Here is an 11,946-nt window from a genome sequence, read left to right on the forward strand (position 1 = left end):
AAAAAAAAAGCAGACTCAACCCAAGGGTTTATAGATGAACTGTTACTTTTGAACACTCAATTCAGAAAACCCTTCAGTTTCCCTCATTTAATTTTTTTTTTAACCCTTCTATCTGCTTCATTTCATCCATTCCTTGTATCCAACACCATTTTTTTTTTCTGAGGATTGTGCTGGTCAAAAGCCCTTCCCAGTCAGTTTCTGGGGGTCTGCACTGTTCATGACAGGCCTCTGTGACCCTCCAGACCACAGTTTGGTAGACCCAGGCTGCCCAGCCTACCACAATACCTCTGCTGGTCCAGACGTGGCTACTAATACCACAGAGATACCCTGTGCTTGACCAGGTGCGCACCATCTGTGGGCACTCCCTAAGACCTGCTGGTCCACATACCTACCCCGCTAGTTGCCAACATTCAATGGGAGATTTGAGCATCTCCCAAACCACAGTATAACTTTTCCCCAGACCCTCCGTGGGAAGTGACATGATTCCAGCAAATAATTGTAACTATTAGAAGCCAGCTCCAACTAGAAATGCATATTGTCAAGAATAGTTTTCTCAGAAACTCACAATTCCTATAGTTACACAGTGGCCCCAAAATAGGTGAAGTAGCTTCTGTACTATAAGGGACTCTGGGAAGGCTGTTTGCTCCCTCTAATAATGTATCCCCCTGGCATTAAAAAAAATTGTTGATTTATATTTTTGGCTGTGCTGGGTCTTCATTGCTGTGCACAGGCTTTCTCTAGTTGTGGGGAGTGGGGATTACTCTTCATTGTGCTTGGGCCTCTCATTGCGGTGGCTTCTCTTGTCGTGGAGCACAGGCTCTAGGCATGCAGGCTTCAGTAGCTGCAGCTTGAGGGCTCAGTAGTTGTGGCACATGGGCTTACTTGCTTCACAACATGTGGAATCTTCCTGGACCAGGGATCGAACACATGTCCCCTGCATTGGAAGGCAGATTCTTAATCACTGGACCAAAAAGGGAAGTCCTTGCTGGCATATTTTTGTTCAGAATTCTACAGTCATAGATTTATTCATTTGGCCAAGCATTGCCGTTTCTGAACTCTTCTTAAGAGGAAGTCTCTGGCAGTGGTAACACTCTACAGGACTTTAGCATAAATAGGTGATGGATCTCTTCATCAAAGAGGGTGTGGCATCTTAGGCGCATTGGGTAAAAATGGTGGGAGGACAATTCTGGCACTGTTTTGAATACTGTATAATGGTAATTCATTTAGTTGTCATGACAACCCCATAAAATGGGTTCTAGCATCCCCCCATTTTACAGATGAGGAAACAGAGGCTTAAGAGAGGTTAAATACTTTGCCAAAAGTCACACAGCTAGTAAGTGTAGTTCAAGATCGGGGCTGGAACCAGTGTTCCTTCTCTTTCAGTGTGACACTGTGTGGGGGGTCCCCAAGACCACCCCCTGGCTCACTGATTCCCTAGGAGAATTCACAGGACAGCCAGGAGCACACTTCCAAGAGTCCTTTCCCAGTGCAGTCACATGGGTCATGCTTAATTCCTCCAGCAACAAGTTGTGACCACACGTGTGAAATATTGTCTGCCAGGGACACTCATCAGAGACACAGTGCCCTAGGTTTTTACTGAGGCTGGTCACGTAGGCATCCTCTGCCCAGCACATACCAAAACTCCAGACTCTCAGAAGGAAAGCAGGTGCTTAGCATAAACCCAGTGAACCCCAGTGAACCCCACTCTTACCAGTTCTGGGAATGGTGGGAACCCCCCTGAAATCCAAGGTCTTAGTCACCAGCCAAGGCCAGCCTTATAGACCGGCTTTTCTAAGGAAAGCATACCCAGGTCTGTTACCTTAACTCTCTTTTTGTCTGTTTGTGGTTCCCTGGCCAGGCAGTAAGAGCACAGAGTCCTAACCACTGGACTGCCAGGGAAGTCCTGCTATGTTAACTCTCTAAAGCACAGATACCTTTTTTGCTCATCAGTGTTTTTGAAAAGGATCAATTTGCATTTTCCCTATTGTGTGAGGATTGATCCCCTCAGTAAAGCTCATGTCATTGCTCAGGAGTAAATGAGAGCATGCCTAAGGGCACTTGGCACAACATTTGTCACATAAGTGGTATCATGGGCTTCCCAGGTGGCTCACTGATAAATAATCCACCTGCAATAAGGGAGACAGACATTCAATCCCTGCTTCAGAAAGATGCCCTGGAGAAGGCAATGGCAACCTGCTTCAGTATTCTTGCCTGGGAAATCCCATGGCCAGAGGAGCCTGGCGGGCTACAGTCCATGGAGTTGCAAAGAGCTAGACATGACTTAGCGACTTAACAATAGCAACAAATAAGAGCATGCCTAAGGGCACTCAGCACAGCATTTGTCACATAGTAAGTAGTATTGTCATCTTCACTGGCTGCTGCTTGATTATTTCTATGTCCCTTAATTCTGATGAGGGGCTCTAGTTAACTCTTCTGCCTTCCCCACTGCCCTGTTGTCTGCAGACGGCCCCTCTCAGGTTGAGGTCAACATCTCCAGCACTGGCAGGCTCCCCAACGGCACCCTCTATGCAGCCAAGGGCTCCCAGGTGGACTTCAGCTGCAGCAGCAGATCCCAGCCTCCGCCTGTGATTGAGTGGTGGTTCCAGGCCCCAGATTCCACCACTGAACTCTTTGGGAACAACCTGACAGCCAGCTGCTTCACGCTGTTACTAATGTCACAGAACTTGCAAGGGAACTACACCTGTTTGGCCAAAAACGTGCTCAGCGGGAGACATCGAAAGGTGACCACCGAGCTCCTGGTCTACTGTGCGTAAGAAATGCGCCCCTCCTCTCCTCCACCTTGACCCTTGGTGACCTGTGTGTTTGTGCCTCCCTTTGTGCGCAAAGACTTCCCTGATTCACGGGTCCTAACCTGCTTCTCTGGTTCCCTCGACACACGGACACACCCAAACTGCATGTCAGAGAGAATGTTACCTTTTCTGACAGCTCGCTGCTAACTAGGGGTACGGGAGAGTCCCTGTGAGCCACAGAAGGGAATTTATGCCAGGTTTAAAGTATTTTTTTTTTGAGGTGAAACTATATAATGTATAACCATTTTAAGATGTACAACTCAGTGGCATTGAGTCTATTCAGAGTGTTGTGCAACCATCATGTTTATTTCCAAAACATTTTCATCACCCCAGTTTGGAAACCCTGTACCCATTAAGCAGTCACTCCCATACCCTCTTTCCCCAGACCTTAGCAACCACCAACCTACATTCTATATCTATGAACTTGCCTATTCGAGACATTTCATATAAATGGAATCATACACTATGTGACCTTTGGGGACTGGCTTCTTGTGTTTTTTTTTTTTTGGAGGTTATTTTTTTGGGGAGGGGCTGCAATGAGAAGGCAATGGCACCCCACTCCAGTACTCTTGCCTGGAAAATCCCATAGATGGAGGAACCTGGCGGGCTGTAGTCCATGGGGTCGCTAAGAGTCCGACACAACTGAGCAACTTCCCTTTCACTTTTCATTTTCATGCATTGGAGAAGGAAATGGCACCCCACTCCAGTGTTCTTGCCTGGAGAATCCCAGGGACGGGGGAGCCTGGTGGGCTGCCGTCTGTGGGGTCGCAGAGTCGGATACGACTGAAGCGACTCAGCAGCAGCAGCAGCAGCAATGCATGGGATGTGGGATCATTAATTCCCCAAACAGGGATGGAACCTTCACCCCCTGCACTGGGAGGATGGCGTCTTAAACACTGGGCCACCAGGGAAATCCCCTGGGACTGACTTCTTTCACTTAGCATCATGTTTTCACAGTTCATCCCTGTTGTAGCTTGTGTCAGTACTTGTTTTCATATATGGCTGAAGAGTATCTATTTTATGGATCTACTACAATTTGTTTATCCATTCATCTGTCCTTACTCATGTTGTCCGTTAACTCAGGCCCTCTAGCGCTGTTAAGAACACGTAGTTCATGAAGCTTTATTTTGCAGGTGAGGAAACAACCAAATACACTCATGCACACATTCAGTGGAGGAAAACCACTGTAGAAACACAGGGTGCACTCATAATCCATGCTAATGAAAGGGAGCATGAGAACAACAAATTAGTAGGCAGGGTAACGACACACTTACTTTATATGTTATTCAGAGCCTTTGTTAAGTCTCAATGCTCTCTATCATAAATGACATTTATTGTGTATAAAGTTATATAAAGTCATTTCCTTGTTTCGGGAAACACAGATGAATAGAAAGAAGAAAATAATCACTTGTACTCTCACCATCGTTTGGATGTATTTCCAATAATTCTTCTTGTAGATGCCGCATATCTACCCATATGAGATCCAAATTTCTATTTATGTATATTATATAAAATATGTAAAGTATTTAAAATATCTACATATTATAGAAAATACTTCTATATAAAATATTTATATATTATATAAAATGTATAAATATATATACATAATACATAACTATTTTTATGTATAATTATGAATACATGGGTTACATTACAAGTTTGTAATTTGTTAAATTATTATATATATTTTTTAAAAAATTGTATTTGCACATAGCAAAAAAAAAAGTGTGTGTTGAGGATAGGTGATGAATAAGTCTCTCTCTTCCTGTTATGCCCTCCAGGGATCAGCAGTGTCCAGTAGAACTTTCTGTGATGATGGAGATATTCTCTTGTGTGTGGTCTACTTCAGTGGCCACCTCCTACCTGTGATTACTAGGAAATGTGGGTAGTGTGACGGAGGAACTAAATTTGTAATTAATTTAAATCAAATAGCCACATGTGGCTAGTGAGAAATGCAAATCTCTTCAGAGACTTAACACCCAGCAGGGGAAACCCGACTTTTGCCAGGCACTGATTTGTGCTAGGATTTATTTCAAGGTACACTAACTGGAGTTGCTGTTTCTCCGATACCCTGGTTCTGTAATCCTTAGACTCAGCCCAGTGGCTCATTTTAGCCTGTGATTAAGGCCATGTTCTCTGGTATTTTGCAGCTCCCCCTCCGTCAGCCCCCCAGTGCTGGGCAGAGGTGTCACCAGGATTGTTCTCACTGCAGCTCAACTGTCGCTGGGCTGGGGGATACCCAGACCCAGACTTCTTATGGACAGAAGAGCCAGGAGGTGTGGTCGTGGGAACGTCAAAGCTGGGGGTGGAGATGCTGAGCCAGTCCCAGCTGTCGGATGGCAAGAAGTTCAAGTGTGTCGGGAGCCACATAGTGGGGCCGGAGTTGGGAGCCAGCTGTGTGGTACAGATCAGTGAGTCTGCCTTGCCTTGTCCTGGGGTTGGGGTCCTCTTACCTTCCTGTCTTCTGGGACAACCCTTTGAAAGAGGATCTGGGAAAGAGGTCCCAGGGTGTTGGAGTGAATTGAATTCCTTTCATATCTTCCTCCCATTTTCTTTTTTAAAAAAATCAAATATTATTTATTAGCAAAATCAATCATTAATTTAAATTAATTTATTGATTAAAATTATTTTTAAAAATGGAAGTATAGTTGACTTACAATATTGTGTTATTTTTGCTGGGTAGCAGAGTGATTCAGTTATACACACACACACATATATATACATATACACATATACATATTCTTTTTAATATTCTTTTCCAATGTAGTTTATCACAGAATATTTATTTATTTGACTGTGCCAGGTCTTAGCTGTGGCACACAGGATCGTTAATCTTCACTGTGGGCACGTGGGATCTAGTTCTTGACCAGAGATCGACCCTAGGTCCCCTGCATTGGGAGTGTGGAGGCTTAGCCACTGGACCACGAGGGAAGTCCCCATCGCAGGATACTGAATATAGTTCCCTGTGCCAGACAGTAGGACCTTGTTGTTTATCCATTCTATATATACTGGTTTGTATCTGCTAACTCCAAACTCCCACTCCATTCCTTCCCTACGCCCTTCCTTTTGCTTTATGCTTCCTTCCTTTCAAACTTTAAAGATGCGTAATGAAACTTCTTGGTTCTAGTCCAAGCTGGTTTTCTCTTGACAAATACTAACTGAGCACATACTACATGCCAGGCACAAGTTTCTAAGTCCTGGAGATGGAGCCGTGAACAAAACAGACAAGGTTCATTTATCTGTTGACAAATGACAAAGGTTCAATTTGTTCATGGAACAAATTATCCCTAAACGTAATGGCTTCAAGCAACAATCATTATCTCATGATTTCTGTGGGCCAGAAATTCATACAGGGCAAGGTGCTAACACCTTGATTTAGGACTTCAGACTGTCTGAACTGTAAGAAAAAATGTCTGTTGTTTTAAGCCACACAGTTTGTGGTCCTCTGTTCCAGCGGCCTCAGGAGACCAATATAATGAGTAAGCCAGGGCCGACGTATGTTGGGTTGTGTTGGCCCTGGTGAGGTTGTCCTCACAGGTTATGAGAATACTCCTCAGAGGTGCGTGTGGACAGTGGACACGCTGAGAAGTGAGCCCTGCTGTACCAGCAAGTGCTTGTCCTCCTAGGCAAGTGGCATTGGAATGGCTGACCCTTCCCACTAACTGAGCACTGTCCCCAGGTGCCCCTCTGTGTCAGGCACTGCACCTGGCCTTGGGCAACATAAGGGACCAGGACTCACTTTCTGTCCCAAGGACAGGGGTTGGCAAACTGTGCTCCATGGACCAAATCTGACTGAACTGTTTTGGGGCAATTTTTAAGAAATGAGATATAATTCACATAATGTAAATTTCACTCGTTTTTTTGGGTGGAGGGAGGTCTGCACCATGCAGCTTGTGAGATCTTAGTTCCCCAATCAGGATGAACCTGAATCAGCAGTGAAAGGATGGAGTCCTAACTACTGGACCACTGGGGAATTCCCTAAAATTCACTATTTTAAAGTGTATAATACCCACTCCAGTGTTCTTGCCTAGAGAATCCCAGGGACAGGGGAGCCCGGTGGGCTGCCGTCTATGGGATCGCACAGAGTTGGACACGACTGAAGCGACTTAGCAGTAGCAAAGTGTATAATTAAGTGGGCTTTATTTTTTTTTTTTTTAGTATATTCACAGTGTTGTACTACCATCACCATTCTAATCCAGAACATTTCCATCACCCCAAAAGAAACCCTGTACCTACTGGCAGTCAGTCTCTCTAGAAAGACCATGCAAAGATATTTATTTCCCAGTATCTCCACCAACATTGAGTCTTATTAATTTTTTAAAACTTTTCCTGTTTGCTAGTTGGGACATGGCTGATTGTTTTAATCTGGGTTTCTTTGATCACTGGTGGGGTTGATAATTTTTATACACTTATTGGCTTCCTATATTTTATTTGTGAGTTATCTGTTGATATCTTGTCCATTCTTTTTATTGGTTTCTTCATCGTTTCTTATTATGTCACAAGAGTCACTTAATTTCATAGAACTGTCATGCACATTATAGATATTATTCTGGCATATCTTGTTCCTAAACCATATTTGTGACATTTCTGCTAGTGATGAGCAATTTCTGATTTTGAAAGGGTCGCCTCTGTCAGTCCTGTTTTAGGTTTCTGTGCTCAAAAGGTCTTTGTCTCTTACTTGTTAACTTATTATCTGTAATCCTCATCAGTTCAGTTCAGTTCAGTTGCTCAGTCGTGTCCGACTCTTTGCGACCCCATGAATCGCAGCATGCCAGGCCTCCCTGTCCATCACCAACTCCTGGAGTTCACTCAGACTCACATCCATCGAGTCAGTGATGCCATCCGGCCATTTCATCCTCTGTCGTCCCCTTCTCCTCCTGCCCCCAATCCCTCCCAGCATTAGAGTCTTTTCCAATGAGTCAACTCTTCGCATGAGGTGGCCAAAGTACTGGAGTTTCAGCTTTAGCATCATTCCTTCCAAAGAAATCCCAGGGCTGATCTCCTTCAGAATGGACTGGTTGGATCTCCTTGCAGTCCAAGGGACTCTCAAGAGTCTTCTCCAACACCACAGTTCAAAACCATCAATTCTTCAGCACTCAGCTTTCTTCACAGTCCATCTCTCACATCTATACATGACCACTGGATAAACCATAGCCTTGACTAGACAGACCTTTGTTGGCAAAGTAATGACTCTGCTTTTCAATATGCTATCTAGGCTGGTCATAACTTTCCTTCCAAGGAGTAAGCATCTTTTAATTTCATGGCTGCAGTCACCATCTGCAGTGATTTTGGAGTCCCAAAAACTAAAGTCTGACACTGTTTCTACTGTTTCCCCATCTATGTCCCATGAAGTGATGGGACCAATGCCATGATCTTTGTTTTCTGCATGTTGAGCTTTAAGCCAACTTTTTCACTCTCCACTTTCACTTTCATCAAGAGGCTTTTTAGTTCCTCTTCACTTTCTGCCATAAGGGTGGTGTCATCTGCATATCTGAGGTTATTGATATTTCTCCTGGCAATCTTGATTCCAGCTTGTGCTTTTTCCAGCCCAGTGTTTCTCATGATGTACTCTGCATAGAGGTTAAATAAGCAGGGTGACAAGATACAGCCTTGACAAACTCCTTTTCCTATTTGGAACCAGTCTGTTGTTCCATGTCTAGTTCTAACTGTTGCTTCCTGACCTGCATACAGGTTTCTCAAGAGGCAGGTCAGGGGGTCTGGTATTCCCATCTCTTTCAGAATTTTCCACAGTTTATTGTGATCCACACAGTCAAAGGCTTTGGCATAGTCAATAAAACAGAAATAGATGTTTTTCTGGAACTCTCTTGTTTTTCAATGATGCAGCGGATGTTGGCAATTTGATCTCTGGTTCCTCTGCCTTTTCTAAAACCAGCTTGAACATCTCAAAGTTCAAGGTTCATGTATTGCTGAATCCTGGCTTGGAGAATTTTGAGCATTACTTTACTAGCGTGTGAGATGAGTGCAAATTGGGATGATTTGTAACTTGTAGATGATAACATGTGTAAACTAATTTACCCAGGATCAGCAACCTCTTAAGTGATGGAGCAGCACTAAGCCAGACTGGTCTGACGCCAGGGCCCTTGCTTTTATCCAGGTGACCTCTTTCCAGACTTGATCTGGCAAATCTTTTCTTCATGTGGAATTTAGGTACTCAGCATGGTGCCAAGTGGGCTTCCCAGGTGGCTAGTGATAAAGAACCAGCCTGCCAGTGCAGGAGACAGAAGAGATGCGGGTTTGATCCTTGGGTCAGGAAGATCCCCTGGAAGAGGGCATGGCAACCCACTCCAGTATTATTGCGAGGAGAATCCTATGGACAAAGGAGCCTGACAGGCTACATAGTGTTGCAAAGAGTCAGACAAGACTGAAGGCAGACACAATGCATGTATGGTGCCAGGTGCTGTGGAAGAATACAGAGTCCTTCCCTTTAAAAGACTTAAACTTGGAGAGGGAAGTCTGGCACACTTAAACCAGAAAATGGCAATATCACAATACAGCTGATCCTTGAACAGCACAGGTGGGTTTGAACTGCGAGGTTCCACTTACATGTGGATTTTTTTCCCCAATAAATATAGTACCTATATTTTCATTTTATAGATCTTTAACTCAGTGTGCGGAGAAAGCAATGGCACCCCACTCCAGTACTCTTGCCTAGAAAATCCCATGGACAGAGGAGCCTGGTAGGCTGCAGTCCATGGGGTCGTGAAGAGTCGGACACGACTGAGCAACTTCACTTTCACTTTTCACTTTCATGCATTGGAGAAGGAAATGGCAAGCACTCCAGTGTTCTTGCCTGGAGAATCCCAGGGATGGGAGAGCCTGGTGGGCTGCCGTCTATGGGTCGCACAAGGTCGAACACGACTGAAGTGACTTAGCAGCAGCAACTCAGTGTGGGAAAGGTTTGTGTCTGATTAGAAAGCATAAGATGTGGAATCAAAAGAACTAGGGTTTGAGTCCTGATGCTATCCAAAACTGTTTCAGCTTCCTGTCCTTGGGTGAGTCATTTTCTTTGTGTTTGAGGCAGAGATAGCAGGACATGGATTTTAGATTCCACACAGACTGGCCTCCCCAACCCCCATGTTGTTCTAGGGCCAACTGCAATAGAGACAGTAATGTTTTATTGAGTGCAGACCCTGTGCAGGTGCCGAGTATTTTGCACACAGCATCTTGTTCAGTCCTCAATCAGCTGGTGAGCTGAGCCCTTGCAGTATTATCCCCCAGAATCAGTTTCCCGGAGTTGCAGTACCACAAACTTGGTGGTGGCTTAAAACAACAGCTGTTTATCCTCTCTCAGTTTTGGAAGCTAGAAGTTTGAAATCAAGGTGTTGGCAGGGCCATGCTCCCGTCAAAGCCTTTGTGGCAGAATCCTTCATGGCCTCTTCCACTTCCTGATGGCTCTGTGTGTTCCTGCGGCTCCATCACTCTGGTGCCTGCGTCTGTCTTCATGTGGCCTTCCTTTCTGTGGGTGTGTCTCCCTATGCCTTCCCCTCTTCGTTTTTCTTTTTTGGTACATGGCACATGTGATCTTAGTTGCCTTACCAGGGATCTAACCTGCACCCCTGCAGTGAAAGCATGGAGTCTTTAACAACTGGAGTGCCAGGGAAGTCCCTCTCCTCTTCTTACAAGATACCAGTCCTTAGATTTTGGGTCACCCTCAATCCAGGATGATTTCATCTTGAGATCCTTAACTAGTTACCTCTGCCAAGACTCCATTTCTGAGTAAGACCACATACTGGGCTTCTAGATGAACACAAATTTTGGGAGGACGCTCCATTTTACAGAAGGTGAAATACTTGCCCAGACTCATGCAGCTAGAAAGCAGTAGACACACTCAGGGTGGTACATAACGGGAAATGCCCAAAGTGTGTTGTGGACCGTAAGTCCCAGGAAGTGAATAAATGATGGACTGATGCTGAAAGAGGTTGAAATTGGCAGAGGCAGCTGGCGAGTTTTGTTATTTTGCCTTTACCCTCTCATTTTATTTGCAGATCTTGCCTAAGTCATTATTCCTATGGCCCCTGAGACTTGACCTGTAATCTGAATCTAAATATGTGCTCAGGGCTAAGAAATGTGTCTGGAAAAGGGAGCTGACCGGAAGTTTTCCCAATTCCAGGAGCACGGGAAATAGCCAGGACCCTTCTCAACTCTGATGCCATCCAGTTCTCCCCGCCTCACTCATGGGCACTCGACCCTGGATGTGCATGCTGGTCACCTGAGGGGCTGGTCAAAAATGCAGATTCTGACTCTCTGGGTCTGGGTGGATCCAAGACTGAATTTCTAACTGGCTCCCAGGAAGTGCTGATCCTGCTGGTCTGAGGACCACACCTTGCGTAGCAATGCCTTCGGGGTTGAGGGGCTCTGGATTATTCCACACAGAAGGACTAGAGCATCACTGAAGGGCAATCCTAACATCCACCCAGGGATGCAGGGCAGCATAGCCCCCAAACTGATGAAAAGCAGTGCTCTCAGGGATTCCTGCTGCCCAGATCTCTCTTTATTTTTCTCTTCCTTTCTTTTTTTTTTTTTTTGGGGGGGGGGCTCTGCTGCATGGCTTGCAGTATATTAGTTCTCCAACCAGGGATTGAACCTGGGCCACAGCAGTGAAAGCGCTGACTCCTAAGCACTAAACTACCAGAGAACTCCCCAGATCCCTCTTTATATGGCGTGTTCTGTTCAGTTCAGTCACTCAGTCATGTCAGACTCTTTGAGACCCCATTGACTGAAGCACGCTAGGCTTTCCTGTCCTTTACCATATTATATGGCATGTAGGCCCCCTAAAACTGAAGAAACCAACTCAACTCATGACAAGCTGCAGTGTTATGGAGCCCCAGGTGTGAGGGCTCTAGCATGCTGTCCATCTCCTGCAGATCTGTGAGGCTCCGCAGCACCAACCCCACCCTTGCCCCACCCTTGCATGCAGCATCATCTTAAGCGAAACTCTGAATTTCTAACCGAGCTGGCTGGTGACATAGCTTTTTGAGGGGTGAATGCTGTGTTTGGTGAAAGTACGTATCTTTGGGTTGCAGGGGAGGTGCACTGGGGGACTGTTTGTTTTGCCTTTAGTAAAGGAAGAAGGGGCCATTTCTCAAACTTTGGCTTGGGACCCTGAAATACAAAT

The 11,946-nt window shown here is 45.2% G+C and overlaps 1 protein-coding gene across 2 annotated transcripts in view; it reads left to right on the forward strand.

The window, feature by feature from the left end:
* Window positions 1–11,946, forward strand: part of VSIG10 (V-set and immunoglobulin domain containing 10) — a 42,390-nt gene that overhangs the window by 19,490 nt on the left and 10,954 nt on the right. For both annotated transcript variants that reach the window (XR_824209.1, XM_010828536.1), the window contains exons 3-4: window positions 2,464–2,766; window positions 4,961–5,221. Coding sequence is in view for 1 of the 2 variants with exons in the window: in XM_010828536.1 (XP_010826838.1) it covers window positions 2,464–2,766; window positions 4,961–5,221 (564 nt within the window). In the remaining variant the exon portion in view is untranslated. The remainder of the gene's footprint in view (window positions 1–2,463; window positions 2,767–4,960; window positions 5,222–11,946) is intronic.

This window comes from Bison bison, unplaced genomic scaffold (assembly GCF_000754665.1).
Source record: "Bison bison bison isolate TAMUID 2011002044 unplaced genomic scaffold, Bison_UMD1.0 scf7180017864495, whole genome shotgun sequence".
Taxonomy (NCBI): Eukaryota; Metazoa; Chordata; class Mammalia; order Artiodactyla; family Bovidae; genus Bison; species Bison bison.